This window comes from Euleptes europaea, chromosome 13 (genome assembly GCF_029931775.1).
Source record: "Euleptes europaea isolate rEulEur1 chromosome 13, rEulEur1.hap1, whole genome shotgun sequence".
In the NCBI taxonomy this organism is placed as follows: Eukaryota; Metazoa; Chordata; class Lepidosauria; order Squamata; family Sphaerodactylidae; genus Euleptes; species Euleptes europaea.
Window position 1 is genome coordinate 31,782,713 of NC_079324.1, and position 20,113 is coordinate 31,802,825.

The 20,113-nt window shown below is 46.6% G+C and overlaps 1 protein-coding gene across 2 annotated transcripts in view; it reads right to left on the bottom strand.

Moving 5' to 3' along the window:
- The window catches only part of AFF2 (ALF transcription elongation factor 2), a 472,104-nt gene extending 452,969 nt beyond the window's left edge, over positions 1–19,135 (bottom strand). For both annotated transcript variants that reach the window (XM_056859368.1, XM_056859367.1), the window contains exon 1: positions 19,069–19,135. In XM_056859368.1, coding sequence (XP_056715346.1) covers positions 19,069–19,115 — 47 coding nt within the window. In that variant the 5' untranslated portion in view covers positions 19,116–19,135. The remainder of the gene's footprint in view (positions 1–19,068) is intronic.
- Positions 19,136–20,113: the final 978 nt, after the last annotated feature.

Sequence of the window (20,113 nt, forward strand, 5' to 3'; positions counted from 1 at the left end):
GACTGATTAGTGACCGAGTGACTTTAAAAAGTGTCACCATTATTCAGGTGCCAGTTTACAAGAGCTATTTTTCTTTCTCTTCTGCTCTTCCTAATATTCAGACACTAGATCAGCCAATGAAATCGACACAGCATCCATTCAGAGCACACAAAAATGCCTAGCTGACGTATGAATCTCTCTGCCACAAGATGTACCAACAACCACTGATTCTGATAACTTAAAAAACAGAATGAAGATGAATTCACAAAGGATACATCTATCAGTTGCTATGACCTAGGACAGCCACCTTACGATTCGGAGTGAGAATTCATGAGCTTCCCAAAAAGATCTGGCCATTTACTACTAAAAAGTTAGATTACAGGCCCAGGTGGATGTTTGTTTTGATGCAGCAAGGTATTTCTTATGGAAGGTTTCTCAAGAAATTAGGCAGGCAATTATCTCTATGCCCCACGCAAGAGCTCTTATTTTTGTAAAAGAAAAACCTAACTAGAATAGAATTAAGAAAAAGAAGCAGGAAACCAAAGTTAGCTTTGAAGTCTCTCTCCTTGGGCAACTATGTGTGTGTAAAGTGCCGTCAAGTCGCAGCCGACTTATGGCACCCCCTTTTGGGGTTTTCATGGCAAGAGACTAACAGAGTTGGTTTGCCAGTGCCTTCCTCTGCACAGCAACGCTGGTATTCCTTGGTGGTCTCCCATCCAAATACAAACCAGGGCTGACCCTGCTTAGCTTCTGAGATCTGATGAGATCGGGCTGTACCATGCTGCCTTCCCTCCCTCTGTTGGGCAACTGGACATATTCATGGAGGAGAGGGGTATTCATGGCTGTTAGTTAGAATGGATACTAGTCATGCTGCATAGCTATTCTCTCTAGTATCAGAGGAGCATGCCTATTATTTTGGGTGCGGTGGAACACAGGCAGGATGGTGCTGCTGCACTCGTCTTGTTAGTGGCTTCCTAGAGGCACCTGTTGGCCACTGTGTGAACAGACTGCTGGACTTGATGGGCCTTGGTCTGATCCAGCAGGGCCTTTCTTATGTTCTTATGACGAAGAGAAAAGCTGAATGCAGGCCTGGAATCTTCTCCTATATTGACACCATTGCTGGTCCCTGTCCAACAAAGGACTCCACTCAGCAAAGAAAAAAGATTTTATGGGACTAAGAGCCAGCATAGCATAGCGGACTAGGATCCGGGAAACCGGGTTCGAATCCCCACTCTGCCATGGGTGCTTTATGCATGGTTGCTTAACTCTCCTTTATTCCCTGCTTCAGCCAGGATCAAGTTTTTCGGTATGCACGTTACCTCATTCCTTGGAAGCTCAACGCTGCTTCAACACAAAACGAACCCGGCTTTTCCCATTCCTCTTCTTGCCCGAATTAAACCATGGATCCTGGCTCACTCCGGAATCGCTGAGCGAGCGTACAACTTTCTCGGGTTGAGCTTCGCCCCACTTTTTTCCAAACCCCTCTTCAAGGCAGCATGCAGATAGCCAAACAGGGGAAGCACAGAAGATTGGCTTCTCTCACAGCCAACCATGAAGCAGTGTGTAGAGGCAGGGGTTCAAGTGCTTCCTGCTACCTCGGAGCTCTTTCTGAGCAAAAGAAAGGCTTTTTAAAAATTAGGCTTGGATTTCTCCCCCCCTCCCCTTCTTTCAAATTGCTCCGTTTTTTGTTCTTAAAATGCTTTTTTATGCGGCAGTTGGGTTTGGGGGGGAAGGAAATCTTCTCTCGCGAGGTAAGCCAACTACAGAGCAGCATTTAAAGGGGTGGGACTTGATTTGAACTTGGGAGACTGCTTTTCTGTATCCATGCCTCCATTAGTTTCGTCCCTGATCATTCCAGCCAATGCATACAGTTTCCCCCAACCCGGGTTACTTTGATCCTGGCTGAAACGGGGAATAAAGGAGGTTAAAGCGACCATGCATAAATGACCATGGAAACTTGCTGGGTGACCTTGGTCAAGTCACACACTCTCAGGCTTGACCCTGACAAGTATTTGGATGGGAGACCTCCAAGAAATTCCAGGAGCGTGACTTAAGAGGCAGGCAATGGCTAACCACCTCTGAACTTCTCTTACCTTGAAAAACCTGCAGGGTTGCCATAAGTCAGCTGCAACTTGACAGCACTTTATACACAAACAATGGTGTCTTAGAGATGCTTTACAGCAGGGAAATGATAGAGCCAAACTGCTGCCAGTAATCCGAGTGTGACTCCTACACAAATTTATGCCATTGCACTGAAACAGCTGTTCAGTTACTTACTGTGAGAGCCCCTGTGTGCTATTTCCTATTAAACGACTCAGAACAAACAGTATTTGGGCTGCAGAAATGTTATGGATTATTAAACATGACAGTCATCAGTATTAAGAAGTAGTGTGTCTTCAGTTATGCAAACAGATTTTCTTATACAGGTTCTTTGTTGATCTGTTGATCTGAAGTTTGATGTCATTTGGCTCATTACTTGTCAAAGGTTGCTGACCCCTATTGTAAGGCTCCAGTTATGCTAATTTCCTGGAGACGAAAGCCCCTTGAGATCAGAGCGGGGAATAGGGTTGCCAACCTCCTGGTACTAGCTGGAGTTCTCCTGCTATTACAACTGATTTCCAGCCAATAGAGATCAGTTTACGTGGAGAAAATGGCTGTTCTGGCAATTGGACTCTATGGCATTGAAGTCCCTCCCCTCCCCAAACCCCGCCCTCCTCAGGCTCCACCCCAAAAATATCCCGCCGATGGCAAAAAGGTACCTGGTAACCCTAGCGGGGAAAGCCTGATCCAGAAAGCACGTTTGTCTTCTTCAGAACTAAAACACATGTAGATTTATGCAAATTTAATCGCCCAAGAAGTCATCATACTTTCATCAGGCGACGGGCCCGACTCATAGCCAAATAATATCAATAATGATTCAAACCTGCAATCTGATAAAGATGGATTTAATGGTACAAATTGACTCTCTTAAGGAGGCCCGGCCGATCTCTGCCAAGGCTATTAAATTGAACTCTCCCTTGTTCAACTAGAAATTACATTTTGCCAGACAAATAGCATAAGCCTTATCAGGCTCAGTGTAATTAGCACACTTATTAAGAGAGATGGCGGGGACGGTGTCACTCAGGCACTGGGACGACAAGCTGGCCTTATCATCAAGGACACCTACCTGATCTTTTCTGGTGATCTACTAACCCTTGGACTGCTGAGCGCAGACACGATAGGTGTGCAAATTACACGGACCAGAAGCAGGCTTGCATGCATCCTCTACCCGCAGACCACTTTGAAGGATTTCACGGGCCACGCACGGATACATTTGCATGGATACATTTCCTGTGGTTGGTTTTAGTTCCCTTAAAAGGGAGGAACAGGGACGTGTGTGCGTTTAATTACACTTAAAGTATAAATCCACTGTGCTCCTTGAGCCAAAATAATTAAAAGAATGATGCAACAAAGACACTCTCTTAGTTCTTCTTCTATATGCGCGGCAGCCGTTGTAGAAGCGGTCCAAGTATCTGGCTTGTAAAACAATAACAAAACAGAAAAGAGGCCCTTTTTTAAAAAAATGCTGTGTATACACGCAGGCTAATGTTGGTAACTGCCTGAGGCTTTTACAAACTGGCCAGATTATGTCCTTATTAAAATTACAAGCGGTATGGAGAGACGGAAGAGAATGTTCTCTTTTCTCCCTCTGTAGGGCTGCCCAGTGGAATTGAGTGGCAGTCATTCGGCAGAAGAAAGCATTTCAAGTAAGACATAATGAACGTATGTAATTCACAGCCACAGGATGTGGCCACAGCCAGTAGCTTAAAAAAAGATTCAAGTAATTTATTTATTTTTATTTAGTTAGTTTTAAAGATTTACTTCCTACCTGTCTTCTATAATGGAACTCGAGCCAGTGCACATGAGTTTATGATCAAGGTCCCACTGGAGGTCTCCCATCCAGGCATGTAACCAGACCCACTTAGCTTCAGCAAGCTGGCTACATTATGCACCTTCCAACTGTACCTTGGGCCAGCTCATGGCTATTAGCCATGGTGGCTAAAGAGAACCTCCATGTGCAGTGGCAGTATATCTGTAAATACCAGATATTGGAGACTCACAACAGGGAACGATGTTGTGTTCTTGCTCTCCTTTGCGTGTTTTGGTGTTGTTGTTTTTTCAGAAGCATGTGTCTGGCCTCTGCTTGAAAGAGAAAGTGGAATTCAAAGGTCTGATCCAGCACAGAACTTATGTTCCTGAAGATCTTTAAAAAAGACCTACCAAGAAGCAGTGACGTAAGCCCATCCCGTCACCTGTGAGAATATAAGACATAAGGAGAGCCTTGCTGGAGGAGACATGCAGAAGGTCCCAGGTTCAATCCCCAGCATCTCCAGTTAAAGGGACTAGGCAAGTAGATGATGGGAAAGACCTCAGCCTGAGACCCTGGAGAGCCGCTGCCAGTCCGAGTAGACAATACTGACTTTGATGGACCAAGGGCCTGATTCAGTATAAGGCAGCTTCATGTGTTCATGTGTTCATGAGACCAATGGTCCACCCAATCCAGCATCTGTTATCCACAGTGGCCAACCAGATGGTCTGCGAAGCTCACAGAAGGCATGCAGAGGCCAAGCAATGGGCATTCAAAGATGTTCTGCCTCCAGACATGGAAATCCCATTCAGCTGTCATGGCTAACGGAGGCTTTTTATGCAGGGAAATTTCCCTGCGGTCACTCCCGCCAAAGGCTTCAGGGCTTCCTTTTAATTATGCATGCCTTTTCCGCCCATCAGAGGTCGCCTCGCTCTCCCCACACGTTTTGCCTGCATTTTCAAGATTCTGGCTAAAACAGCAACTGGAAAACACGGGCAGAACGTGCGGGGAGAGCGAGGTGACCTCTGATGGGTGGAAAAGGCATGCATAATCAAAAGGAAGCTCGAAAGCAGTCGGCAGGTATAGCCACGGGAAAATGTCCCTGATAAAAGGCCAGATGGATCTGCTCTCTATGAATTTGCCTAAATGAATTTAAAAACCAACTAAGCTAGTGGCCATCACTCATGCGGCGGCAGTGAGTTCCACAAGTTAACTATGTGTTGTGTGAAGAGCTACTTCCTTTGGTCTGGCCCAAAACCACTGCCGGTTGAAACATACCCAGGGCTGGTCTTTGACACCTTAGCAATACGTGCCCTAGATATGTGGCCTTTAGAAAGGCAGGCCCTAGATGAAATGGTCCAAATGAAACTCACCAGCAGTCTCTCTTGATTCAGCACAGGGGTGAATACAGGTAAAAAAGGTAAAGGTCCCCTGTGCAAGCACTGGGTCATTCCTGACCCATGGGGTGACGTCACATCCCGACATTTACTAGGCAGACTTTGTTTACGGGGGGGGGGGGGGTTGCCAGTGCCTTCCCCAGTCATCTTCCCTTTACCCCCAGCAAGCTGGGTACTCATTTTACCGACCTCGGAAGGATGGGAGGCTGAGTCAACCTTGAGCTGGCTACCTGAAACCAACTTCCATCGGGATCAAACTCAGCCAGGCCTGATTTAAATGTGATGCTGGCCGAGGCATGCCAAATAGCTTCTATGCACTGGCAGAAGCCCACACTCAAGGAGATGTCCTGTGAGCACAAAAAAGCCCCACAGGTAGTTCTTTTGTCTCATCAGTGCCACATTTAAATCAAGCCACAGTCGTTGGCATCGCCCTACCAAGGGAAAAGGGAATTTAACCGCTCCCCTGCTTCTCTGGATTTCTAATCAGCTATGGACACAAGATAAGATTCTCCTCCGTACTTGGGAGGGCAGCAAAGGGGACTGTCTTACCAAAGCATTACATGAACACCCTGGTTATGTTACCATTTGACAAATGTGCCTCTGTAGCATCTCAATATGGCTCAGCAACTAGAAAGTCCAGATTGGGGCTTTTAAAAGTGGGAGGGAAGCCAGAATGGAATGTTTTCACCATGAACAGTTGTTGTTTCATGCTTTAAAAACACACACACAATAAAATTGGGTAACCGAGGCTTCAGCGGCAGACACTACAGGAAGTGTAAAGAAAACGAGGCATGCTCCTCAATAAAATATATACAAACAAAAATAGAGTTTTGCTGGATAAGATCAAGTGTCCCCCTAGCTCAGCATCCTGTTTCCAACAGCATCCAACCAAGTATCTCAGGGAAGCCTATAAACAGGTCATGAAGATATCAGCCCTCTTCCACTCACCCCTCCCCCAGCATATAGTATTATGAGATAGACTGCCTCTGGACTTGGAGGTTTTGATCAGCTATCATGATTAATTGTAGCTAACATGCCAAGCACCCCCAAAGAACTCCTTGGGGCAGAACAATAGACTGCAGGGTCTCGGTTTGCTACTGGGCCTCACTGGTTCAGGAGGCAACAAGCAACAAGTCCTGGGCCCATGCCACCTCTGGCAGGGCAGGGGCAACCTGAGCCCTTGTGGAGGACATGGGAGGAGGCTGTAAGTGTACTTTGTTTAGGATTGACTTTCAACTGGCCATTAAAAGTTCATCCTCCTTAAGAACCCAAGTATGCCTGGCAGAATCGGGTCCAAGGTCCATCTAGTCCACCTTCCTGTTTCCAACTCTGGCCAATCAGATGTCTCTGACAAACCCAGGATGAGGGAACACTGGTGGTTGAGGCAGCCTGCAGTTCCCCACTCAGCGGCTTCTCCCGCACAGGTGTTGCGAATGTAGTGGTTAATCCTGCCCCTAGTCTACCACCCAAAGATAGAGATGAGCAAAAATCCATCCTCAGAATCGCCAGGGGATAAAAAAGAGAGAAGGGCTTCGCATTGCTGTCTTTCCTAATGAGATAGAAAGTGGCAGATGTAAAAGATTTCATTCAGCCAACAATCTCTTTTATGATATGAATAAACCACTCAAACAGATTTAATCCTTTGCTAAATCAGATTATGAGCGGCAGACAAAATCACAACTTTATTCAATATGCCATTTTATCCAGTGTGACTAATGCATTATTTGTATGAAGTTAAAGTGGAGCTTTGGAAGAAAGGGGGGGCGGAGGTTGAACTACCCTATGAAATAAATCAAACACTCTCCTTTATATAATCTTAACAGACAGATCCTATTAAGATTCCGCTATGCATAGCTGTTGGTTAAAATCATTGACCAGTATCCTTATAAATTAATCAACTGAGGTAATGCAGCCTTGGCTGTCAACGTTGACGCCTAATCTGCATTTAGAATTCACTTTGCTTTCTTGAGCCCCCTAGAATAAGTTTATCAAGCTTCCCCTCCTTTGCTGAAGATACACGACAAATAGTTTAAAAGTCTATCTAGACCTTGACACAACAGACCTGCATCCAGATGACCATTTCGCCTCTGTACGCATGATCGCTGAAACTGTCAATGCGTTAGATTCACGTCCGGTCCCTCTGACCTACGGTTGCCAACCTCCAGGCGGGGCTGGAGACCTCCTGCTATTACAACTGATCTCCAGGTGACAGAGATCAGTTCTCCTGAAGAAAATGGCCGCTTTGGCCATTGGGTTCCATGGCACTGAAGTCCCTCCCATCTCCAAACCCCGCCCTCCTCAGGCTCCATCCCCAAAATCTCCAGATAATTCCCAGAGCTGCCAACCCTAGTATAACCTTAACCAAACAGCTGGACATTCCACAGCCAATTTTCTCTCTTCATTTGAAAGACAGTGATACCCTCTTGGGAGCAGCTGTGGGGTCTAAAGATCCATGAGCATATAATGTTGGAACTACAACATCTCATTCTTGGAAGGGAGGGTAGGATTACAGGTGGAAGTCTATATGGGATGGTCCAAACAAACAAACAAAGGTACAAAGCAATCAGTTCCCCTGGAGAAAATGGCAGCTTTGGCCATTGGACTCTATGGCATTGAAGACCCTCCCCTCCCCAAACCCCGCCCTCCTCATGCTCCACCCCCAAAACCTCCCGCAGGTGGCGAAGAGGGACCTGGCAACCCTAATGATGGGGATGGGATCCAAGTCTAAGCACAAAATTTATTTTTTTTATATGTCGAAAGACATATGTATACATTTATACACATAGCCTGAATGTAATTTTAAACAATATCCTTTAAATAATGTTGTGTACATTGAACCATCAATGGCATTGCAGAGGGCCTGTGAGTAAGGCCTGCATGCCAGCTCAAAAAGTCTGGTTTTTGGGTCAGTCCAGATATCGGATGTTTGGATAAGGGGTACTCAACTGGTATCTGGCTTTTATACAGTAGGATTCGTTTCCATGCAAATTGGATTTTATTGTGGGTTTTCTTCATTATTTATTTATTTAAATATGTATACCCCAGTGGGCCCCCAAAGTGGCTTACAGCACTATTTTTCCCTCACAACAACAACTATGCGAAGTAGGCTAGATCGAGAGTGTGTGATCACCCACTGATCACCCAAGATCACCCACTGAGCCTCTATGGTCTCCCAGATTCCCATGGTCTCCCAGATTCATAAGGCCATACTCTGAGACTGCAGTTCTGAAGACACTTTCCTGGGAGTCAGCCCCATCGAATAATGGGACTTGCTTCTGAGTAAACCTGTTTAGGAGTGTTCCCTTTTAATAATAAAAAGGTCATAATGTGATCAGAATATTTATACTCTACATGTCAAGCTGATATTTGCCCAAAGAAGCCAACAATCACAATACAAAACATTTTTTTAAATCATGGTAAAGAAACCTTAATCACACAAACTCAATTAACATCTAGAAAATTGGAAAGCAGCAGCATAAACAAACTGATATTATTTGAGTGAGACAGATATTTGCACTAGCGAAGGACCTCTCCGGGGAGGGCACCACAACTGAAAAGGCCACGTTGACCTGGTTCATTTCACCAGGATCCCTAAATAATCATTTCTACAGCGCTGACCTGCTTTATTTCACCAGGATCCTGAAATAATCATTTCTATAGCGAAATTCTCAAAAGCATAAGGCTATTCATTAGCTGTGCAGTTCTAAGCAAAGTTACATCCTTCTATGCCGGTCAATTTCCATGGACTTAGAAGGCTGTAACTCTGTTTAGGATTGCACCTATTCACTTTTACTAACCAGCGCATTTTGAATGCATCTCTCAACCAAGGCCATCACATCATTCAAAGTTGTCTGAAGTGGACTTCAAATTCCCTGCTGACAGTGAATTTGTTTTCCTGCCTTCCACCCCCCCTTTTTAATGTCATCTTTTTTTTATCTCTGGATATCTCCATTAGTCTACAGATAATTAGGGTCAGGGAGTTCATGGCCAAGAGACACTGGAACAATTTAAACAACTCTTTTGATTACTAAGCACCATTACCGAGCCATCTTCGAACAGTAAAAGCTTTCAATGAGTTTCCCCCCCTTCTAGGCACTGTAATGAACTTGAAAACAGTAGCTATTTTAAGAAAAGTTTGCTTGGACAGGCCAAAACTAACAGAAACACCTCCTCCCCTCCCCAAGTTTAAGAACAAACAGGGAGGCCCAGTTTCAAATCCCCCACTCGTCATGAAACTTATTGGGTAGCCTTGGGCTAGTCACTCTCTTTCAACATAGCCTACCTCATAGGGGTGTTGTGAAGATAAAATGAAGGAAGAAGGTCATATCCACTGCCCCGAAGCTCCCTGAAGAATGGATGGGATCAAATAAATAAATAAAATTATTTTTAACATCAGGCAGGAAACGTTCACACTTTTACTTTATTGTTACATTTGTTGCACATTGAGCTGGGTAACATCTGCCTCTTTTTTTTTTTTTTTGTCCCCAAAGCAAAGATCTTAGGGAGCATTCTGTCTGTATATTTACCGAATCCGTTCATACCCCCATCTTTCTCCCCAGTGGGAACTCAACATGGCTTACTCCTCTCCTCTGTTATTATCAGGGCTAGGTTGAAATGTCTAGTTTTCTTTGTAGCAGCTGGAAAACAGAATGTCAAAAAAGAGAACCGCTAGATTCGAGTCCGGTACCACCTTAGAGACCAACAAGATTTTCAGGGCATGAGCTCTTCAAAGTCAAAGCTCCCTTCCTCAGACTCTCAAAAAATCTTGCTGGTCTCTAAGGTGTGACTGGACTCGAATCTAGCTGTTCTACTGCAGAAAAACATGGTTACCCTCTAAAACTAAAAAAGGTGGGTTTTTTTAAGTGTTAGAACTCCTCGGCAATGTCCCTCTTTTTCTTTCTTTCTTGTTTTAAGGTTCAGGGCCCAAACAAGACTAAACCATTAGCTGACTACCTTTGATGCCAGCGGATGTGAGGACCATCCAGGACACAGGCAATTTCAAGCCTTTGTTTAAAGTACCCAATTAACAATGGGACGCACGGGGCAATCTTGGGCTGCCACCGGCTCAGTGGGAAGAAAGGCATACCTTGGACTTCAAAAGAGGAAAACGCAGTCCCGAGAGGCATTTAGTGGTTTCAGTATACATCAGCTTCATCGAGTAGCTCAACGCGGCATTAACAGGCACAATGGGAGAGCGTATTCAAGATGGCCACAATCTTCCTATTATATGGGATAAGCCATTTTTGTGCACCACAATTGTACAGCATATTGTTATCTCCCTAGCATGATACAGTTTTAGAATATGGCTCATGAGGCCAATTCTGGGGTCTTGTTTACACATATGCCAGGGATGTATTTATTTATTGGGTCCATTTGTTTTTGTCCCACCCCTCCTCCAAGGATGATGTACTCTGTTCTCCCCCTCCTCCATTGTATCCTCACATCAACCCTGTAAGGTAGGCAAGACTGAGAGACAGTGGCTAGCCTAAGGGCACCCAATGGGCTTCATGGCAGAGGAAGGATTTGAACCACTTAGATCTCAGGTTAACCACACCATGCTGGATTGTCTAGCTTCCCCTCAGAGATGATCAGCTAGGGGCCCAAGAGCTGAAACCCAACTCAGTTCATTTGCCTGCTCCGGCAGCCCTACCGGATTGGAATCCTTGCATGGTATTCCAAGAATTCCACACTTTCAGATTAAGCATATTTCTGGAATTTGTAAATCACAGCCAGGAAGGGTTGCCAACTGCCAGGTAGTAGCAGGAGATGTCCTGCTAATTCAACTGATCTCCAGCCGATAGAGATCAGATCACCTGGAGAAAAATGGCCGCTTTGGCAATTGAACTCTATGGCATTGAAGTCCCTTCCACCGGTGGCAAAGAGGGACCTGGCAACCCTACAGCCAGGCTATGTTTGAGCACATATGCTCTGTTATTAGGGTTACCTGCTCTGGGTAGAGAAATACCTGGAGATTTGGGGGGTAAAGCCTGGGGAGGGCAGGGTTTGGGAGGGGAGGGGCTTCAACAGGATATAATGCCATCGAGTCCACCCTCCAAAGCAGCTATTTTCTCCAGGGGAACTGATCTCTATCGCCTGGAGATACATTATTTTACTTTTATTGTTATTACAGTCATTGGCCAGAAAATACATTTTCACATATATAAAACATTCAGGTGAAGACGAAAGCAGTTTTCAATAGGACAACCCCAAAGGACTAATTCAGGATAACAGTAAAACCGCTTAGCCACCTGTATAATGGCAATAACAATAGAGTCAATAAATAAATCTGTAAAAGCTAAAATAAAAATACAGTAAAAATATGAATATGAAATTTAAAATTTAAATTCATTTTGCCTTTTTATCATTATACCTGCGGCACACTTTACATACAAAAGCACAGAACTTAGCCACATTACTTGTGACTTGTGGGTTTTCATCAGAGGGGAGTTTTCCAAGTTGAGTTTTTTTCAGAACGACCTGGGATGACTGGAGATAAACTGTAATAGCGGGAGATCTCCAGGCCTTACATGGAAGTTTGAAACCCTATCTGTGGTTGTGATGGTGGCAACTTGGCACTGACTTTGCGACAGAGGCCAAGCACTCATGAAAAGGGCTGAGGTTACAGGGCAAACTACCCTTCCAGACCCTGGCGAACAGGGCAACCACTGTGAAGATGGAAACGGGCCATCCCTAACCCTGCCTCATATTAAACCCACAAAACCAGCAAAACACGATGTGCTAGCAGAGGTTATAGAGGAAAACGGTCCAGTCAATGGTCTAGGTGAAAGAGCAGCCTCGGCTGCTGCATTGCCAAAGCTAAGAAGCTGCAGATATGATCAGTCTCTCGGACAGGGGACCACTGGGAGCGCCATTGAACAGCTGGAGACAAGGACAAAATAATGAAGATAATTTTTTAAAAGCAAACACGTGGAGCTGCATTATACTGAGTCAGATTGTTATGGGTCCCTCTATCGTATTTTTAATCCTATCATTAAGGGTGACATTTACAGGGCTCCTCCTGTCACTTTCCATCCTCCCAACAACCCGATGAAGTCGACTTGGCAGAGACAGGGAGACAGACAGGCACAAAGTCACCCGATGCATTTCATGCCCCCTAGCCCTGCAAGCCAGGCACTACAAGCAACTGCTTTGTATGCAGAAGGTCCTGCGCTGGTCCCTAACATCTCCAGCCTTTACCCCAAAGAGATCTCAAGTTGCAGGGGCTGGAAACGCCTTTTTTGGTCTGACTTCCAAGAGAGCCATTGCCAGGTAAAGGGACCGATGCTCTGAATTGATATAAGGCCGTTTCATATGGATGGCCCACAGACTTTCTAGCCTAGTATTTTCTCCTTGGACTGGCGTAGTACTCAGTGGGCCTTACTTCCAAGCGAGTGGGCACAGGATGGCACTGCAAGCCTCTGCCCGAGTCTTTCCCAGCCTTGCTGCTTAAGACCTATTAAATAGAGGCCCTGACCTGGATAGCTGAGGCTAGCCCAACCTCATCAGCTCTTGGCCCTAGTTAATACTTGGATTGGAGACCACCAAGGAAGTCCAGGGCCACTACACAGAGGCAAGCGGTGGCCAACCTCCTCTGTTCATCTCTTGATTAGGAAACCCAGCAAGATTGCCATCAGTCAGCTGCAACTTGACAACACTTTCCACCATTCAAGTGGAGATATTCTACATACGAAGCATTCACTTTTCCACTGAACTACGGGGTCCTCCTCTGTGATCCTGCCCTCACTTGCACCTGTTCAGTTCCCACTGAGCTCCACAGAGATCCTACACACGCAAAAAAAAACTGTGTTTACATAAAAACTATCCAAAGGTTTTGGAGTTCTCCCCCTCCCATCGATGACCCAAACTTTGTTCAGGGATGGTTTCCCCTTCTTCCTAATCCCTTTATTTTTTAAAGTTGTACAATTCTTGGGTGACCCATCAGTAAAACAATTTGGCTGTCATGAAGCTGTCTCTGGGTTTCGACTCGGCTGTGTGCAAGCCTGGGAATTTACAAAACCGGAGATTCTACTCCAGTTGAACTTTCTTTGCAACCCACTGTCGGAAGGAGAATAATTTAGTATGTGAGGGAGTCATTCATGGTGGGGCTCATGCACCCCTTTGCCACCCTGGTCCGTATTTTTTGCCCTAGACTTGGACTGCTTGTTTTGACAGACCTTAATCCCTCAGTCACATACCAAGAGCCTTGAAAGTCATGTCGCTACACTGCAAAAACCCCAAAAGGAAACCAACGGTGAAAGCTATTCCAAATAATTACTTTGGAGATGTCCACAACAAATCCCCAAAACAGACATTCGAAGAGACAATACAATATTTTAATTTCCTCCAACTCCTGCAACAGAACAAAGACAAATCAGTGACTCCATTTCAAAGGGGCCCAGCAGAGAACACATGGGACCCGCTCCAACACATGGCGAGAGAAAGCCAACGGGCTGAAAAAGGTGACCCATGGCAGTGCATGGAGAAATGGTGGGGCACAAAAACTGCAGCTGCTGCAACCCCAAACAGGTCAGTTTTGTCTCACATGCAAGCATGACCTGGCTTGCAGATGGCCCCGTTCTTGGTTTCATCGGCCACAGGGTGACCTCTCCACTTTCTATTTATGTAATAGTTTAGTGAGTTTAAGCTGCTTGTATAGAAGGCTGTTTTCTTGGGTTGAGGTAATTGGGTTTCTGTCAATGTCTCATGTAAATCAACTGTTGTAAAAAAAAAAAATTCCAACTTATTGGACCTTTATACTTTTTAAGATGCAACTTGATTTATATTTGCAGCATGGAGAGCAGCAATGGTAATGGTAATGGGGTTATCTGCCAATTATTTTTAATATCGAATAATATGAATTTACTGTACACACTTTTACAAACGCCAACAGACAACATTTGGTCTTTGTGTAACATGGGAAGAGCACATATGTTTGCTCAGAAATCTTTACAACAGTCCTGCAAAGTAGGCCAAGGCTATCAAGGAGGGGCATGATAGAGGTTTATCAAATGATGATGATTATAGGAAAAGTGAACAGAGATCTTTTTCTCCCATAATGCTACAACTGTAGGGCACCCACTGAAGTTGATGAATTTGAGACAGAAAAAAGAAAATACTTTTTGATGCAATACATCATTAACTTGTGAAATTCACTGCCAGTGGACATAGTGCTGGCCACTTGCTTAAAGGTAAAGGTCCCCTGTGCAAGCACCAGGTCATTCCTGACCCATGGGGTGATGTCACATCTCGATGTTTCCTAGGCAGACTTGGTTTACGGGGTGGTTTGCCAGTGCCTTCCCCAGTCATCTTCCCTTTACCCCCAGCAAGCTGGGTACTCATTTTACCAACCTTGGAAGGCTGGAAGGCTGAGTCAACCTTGAGCCGGCTACCTGAAACCAACTTTCGTCGGGATCGAACTCAAGTCGTGAGCAGAGCTTGGACTGCAGTACTGCAGCTTACCACTCTGCGCCACGGGGCCACTTGCTTAGGTTGCTTTAAAAGGGGATTTGACAAAATCATGGAGAATACACACATCCATGCTTATAGAACCTCCAGGTTCAGAGGCAGTCTACCTTAGAACACCAGCCACCAGAGGCAACAATGGGGAGGATGATTTGGTGTCCATGCACCTGTTTGTTGTCCTTCTGGGGGCATCTGGCTGGCCACTGTGGACAACAGGATGCTAGATTAGATGGACTACTGGTCTGATCCAGTAAAACTCCTCTTATATTCTCATGTTATGTTCAGCTTTATAATAATATGATTTGATGAGCAATTGCATCTAAGAGGTAAGAGTAGGGTTGCCAGGAGTTGTGGGGGTGGGGGAGGGATGTGCAGGGGTGTGTACTACATTGCATGCATCATGGCATCACTTCCAGGAAAACCAGGAAGTGACATCAGGTACCTCTTGTGCCTGGATCCAGCTCCAGTTGAAGAGCCCTTTCTGCCAGCATCCAGCTCCCACCATTGAGACAAAGAGAGGGGGGGGGGAGGGAAGCAGCCCAACTATTATACATCATACCTAGATCTAGCTCCATTCATTCAATGTGCTTGTATATGTTAACTTTTACGGCGGTGTAGTGGTTCTCCTACAGCCAGGGAAAACCAGGTTCAAATCTCTGTTTGGCATGAAACTGGATGACTTTGGCCCAGTCGATCTCTATCAGCCTAGCCTGCTTCACAGGGTTGTTTTGAGGACAAAATGGAGGAGGGGACATATCACATGCGCCGCTCCAAGTTCCTAGGCGGATGGGTGGGGTTAAAATGTACTAAATAAACAAATAAAGCTGTAATTTTAAACTATAAACCCGTTTGTGTTGAAAATCAGTAAAACATATATAGAGAACATTAATCCGTAAAGAAAAGATATCCTGCTCTGCGAGACATCTCCGCCCATACGCTCTAGTGCCCCTTACACCCAGAACCCCTTTTGTGAACATCAACACAATGCCACCTCATCTCGTCCTTCAACCCCCCCCCCTTTAACTATCAGTTCTTTTGTGATGAGGTCAATGTCCCTCCCATTTTGATACTGAACCATGGAGACCTGGATTCAAATCCCTACTTAGCCACACACAAAAAATGATTGGATGACCTTAGGCCTGCCACCGTCTTGCATGGTTAACAGGACTGTTGGGAGGATACAGTGGGAAAACCCCAAATGCACTGTTCTAAGGGAAGATAGATGAAGAAGTGATATTGGTGAACCTCCATCGCCTTGGATGAAATACACAAGTGGTTTGGAATTTGCACCCAGAACATCATTTCACATTATTTGACAGCCCTTGAGAAATCTCTGCACATCAGCAACTGGCCCAAAAAGGAGGGAAGTACTTCCCCACCCCCACACCAGGAACACAAAGATTCTGGGATTAACTTGCTGATACCAAGAAGAACCAGCAGTGAACCCTGATTTCTCTGGTGCAGACAGTATCCATGCAGCTCTTGGTCTTCCAATTTGAATGCAATTATTCTTTCATTGACAGAGCGTCCTGAATGTTCATGGAGTTTTCCAGAATAATGCAGGGGGGGGAGAGAGGCCCCCACCCCAAAGAATTTACAATATAAGTGGCCACCAAAGCCCGCCATCTTTAGAATTTCATATTTGATGCTCCCCTTTTCATTTTGCATTTGTTTCTGTGTTGGGTGCACAGCCTAAGGTGAACACACCGAAGTGTTGCAGCAATTAACCCCCAGGGTCATTTATTTTTTTTAATCCCAGGGTACCAGATGCTCGAGGTAGTTTGCTGCTGTCTAATGCTGACTGCTAGCAAATTGCCTTTAGACACTCCTTAGGGGTAGGCTGAAAGCTACCTAGAGGTAAACTCAGCCGTTTATCTACTCTGCTAAGGACACAAACAGGGTGGTCTGCATTTAGACACTTCCAGGTGTGCTCACTTGGAATCAGTCCCTTTGAATTGAAGAAGGACTTTGTGCTGCTAACCGTCTTGATATCCTCTGCTATCTAACTACTAACCGCTTTTAAAAGTAGGACTCCTTTCTAGAAAGTGACATTTTTAAATATAATGTCATTATTTCTGTTTATAGGTTTTTTAGCCAGTAACAGGCGGAGACAGATGCCTTATGGAAGCACAAGGTACATGGTACACAAAAAAGACTCACTAAAAGTTTTAATGGTACACATAAAATTATATGAGACTGGGGTTTGAGGTCTAGGTGTGTAGGACAAAGTGAAAGTTGCAGAATGGATGTATAGGGAGGGGATTGGAAAAAAGAAGGAATGATTTCTACGAATGTAAACAGGGTTTCAGACACCTCCCTGATTGTCCATACATAACAACACAGACCCAACCCTGATGAATCTGTATGCCCATTTACTGTAGCACACAAAACAAGGAATTTATGCAGGCACCCACCCCTCTGGAATCAAAAGCCTTTGATTTAAACCCCCCCCCCAAAGAATCTGTACTTTGAGAAAGTGAGCTAACAGTGGACAATAGGAAATGTTTTACTGCCTGACCCAAAAATACCACTTCCCCCCCAAAAAAGCACATCACCCATTTCTTCTTCTTTGAAATACATCATTTCAACATTCATCACGCTCAAAATGCATCAAATGCCGCCAATATTGGACTCCATAAACATTATAGAACGCCTGGTTTTCAAACAACACCTCCACGCTCAGTTGTAACAGCTTCTATTAAATTAATGATGTTACCCACACCATAAATTAGGCAAATTGTATGCAAATACTGTTTGAGCAGCAATACAGCGGTTATCAACTGTCTGCAAAAAATAAATTAGTTTGGCAGAGTAAAGATACTGTGCAGCAGCATATTTAATTGGGCACTAATTTTATTGTGATTATTACTTTTAAGTAACAACAGCGTGATTATTAAGCGACATAATGTGATGGTTTACACAGAGCTGATAAAACACTTCGCAAGATCCACAACGCCTGCCTGCAGATTAATACTGATACAGGGTAATTTATGGTCCCAAGGACCGATTTTCAATTGCAGTTTAAAAAGAGAGACAGATTTGATTTTCTTGGATTTCCAACCTAGACAGTCACACTACGTTAAAAAAAATGACAGTGATCCCCTCAACCTAGAATCATCTTTAAATTTCTTCCAAATGCTATGTCTTAACGTACCAACAAATTAAAGTAGATTCTCGCAAAGCACGGCGTATTTTTCCTACATCTCCAAGGCATTTGTAGATCAGGGCTGCAAAGTACAATTGTTTTCACTTTGGTTGCCTTGTTGGCAACCTACAGCCCACCTTGAGTGCACAGAATCCTTCCCTCCATCAATTCTAGAGTGGGGGGGCAGGGAACCCACCCCAAATTACAACTCAGTTGTTCACTTGGCAAAGAAAAACATGAAACCAAACCAGAAGCTGGCAAATAATATTCAAATATTGACGGGCTACAACATGTTCCTCTTTTCCAAGTTTTAAAAAAACAGAATCGAATAGCAACTTCTGGACTGTTCATTTGCTACCCGCACCTACCATAAGTTGCCCCATTTACTCCCCCATCCCCCCCCCAAAACACTTGATTTTATTCTGCAAGTTTGCCACTCTTACATCCAACACAAACACACTAATTCGCAAATCACAAACCATTGGAAATTAAGGTATTGGAACCACTGGGGGTATTTTCAAGCCTCGAGTTAAAATAACTGCACGAGTATGTGGCTAGGGCAAGGGGAAAGCCCACGCTTCAGTTGTGGAACCGGGGAAAGAAAGAAAGAACCCAGGCAGGTTTCAAGAGGAGGGGAGATTAAAATCTTGTAACTGACACCACTAAACTGAACACAAGAAATCCACGGTGTTTGAGGATATTTCCCCCCCCCCCTGGGAAATTTCCCTTTGATTTGAGGGGGGCGGGGAGTCGTCGTTGTTCTTCCTATATATCTGGACGACCCAAACACCCATCCGTCCAACTTAACCCAGGGTCCAAGGTATCAGTGTTGGGGGGGGGGGGGGGAAGAGGTGTGCGCGAAGGAAAAATCAAAAGAAGGCCAAAATCGTTGTGGGGGGAGAGGGGGCAGAGGCGAGGGGGAGGCCAAGCGGGCTTCTCCCCCACCCCCTGCCCCGCTTCGCCAAGGGACCCCTTCCAAGTTGGAGCATCCCGGGCGAAGGGCGGGCGCCGCGCATCGTGCGCTCCCGGCCGCGGCCAACCACCCCGGAGTCCCAACCGCGGAACCGGCTGTTTCTTTGGGGCGGGCGGGCGGGCGGGGGGACACATTAAATTTGGAAGGAAAAAAAAAGGGGGGCTCTCCCAACACGCCCGCAGCCGCACCAGAGACCCGCGGGGCTCGACCGTCCCCCACCCCCCCACCCACCCCAAAGCGAAGCCGTGGCTGAAACGCGACCTACCCCTGCTGCTCCAAGTCCCAATCCCGGAAAAAGTCGAATAGATCCATCGCGTCGGCCGAGCGCGGCCGTCTCCGCCGCCCGCCTCTCCCCGCAGCCCGGCGAGGAGAAAGTCACCGCCTGGAGCGCATGGAGGCGGCCGGCCGGCCGGCCGGAGGCTGCCCAGCGCCGGCGGGATGCGGGATGCGGGATGCGGGATGCAGGGGCGGCGGGGCTGGCGCTGTGGCTCCGGCTCCGGCTGCGGCTGCCGCCAGCCAAGGCTGGCTGGCTGGGAGAGGCAGGAGCGGCGGCGGCGGCGGCTTCGCCCCCCACCACAAGGGGAGGAGCCTGGGCGGCCAGGAGCCGCGGCGCGGAGCCCGCTCGCCACCCCGGGCAAGGCTCGCGCGCCCTGGCGCCGGGCGGAGGCGGCCGGACTCCCCCCCCCTCCTCCTCCTCCTCCTCCTCCTCTCCCTCCGGACAGCCGCGGGCCCGGCAGGGGGGGGGGCAAGGAGCCCCGATCCGGCTCGCCCTGGTGGAGCCAGCCCCCCAAGCCGCGCCTGCTCCTGCACATGGAGGTTCGTTGCCTGGGAGCCGCCGGTGGAGGCGGCAGCTGGGCGGTCCCTTCGAGAGCCGCCCGGCCAACCCCGGGGGCGTCTTGTGGCCGCGAATCCCGTGGGCACCGTCGAGTCAGAGTCGGAAGGGGCCGCCAGGGTCATCTAGTCCAACCCCCTGCACAATGCGGGAAATTCGCAGCTATGGACATGGAGGTTCGTTGACTGGGAGCCACGGGTGGAGCCGGCAGCTGTCTGACCAACCCGGGGGCGTGGGGGCGTCTTGTGGCCGTGAATCCCGTGGGCATCGTCGAGTCAGAGTTGGAAGGGACCGCCAGGGTCATCTAGTCCAACCCCCTGCACAAGGCGGGAAATTCACAACTATGGACATGGAGGTTCGTTGTCTGGGAGCCACGGGTGGAGCCGGCAGCTGTGGGGTCCCTTCGAAAGCCATAGAATCAGAGTCGGAAGGGACCACCAGGGTCATCTAGTCCAACCCCCTGCACAATGCAGGAAAT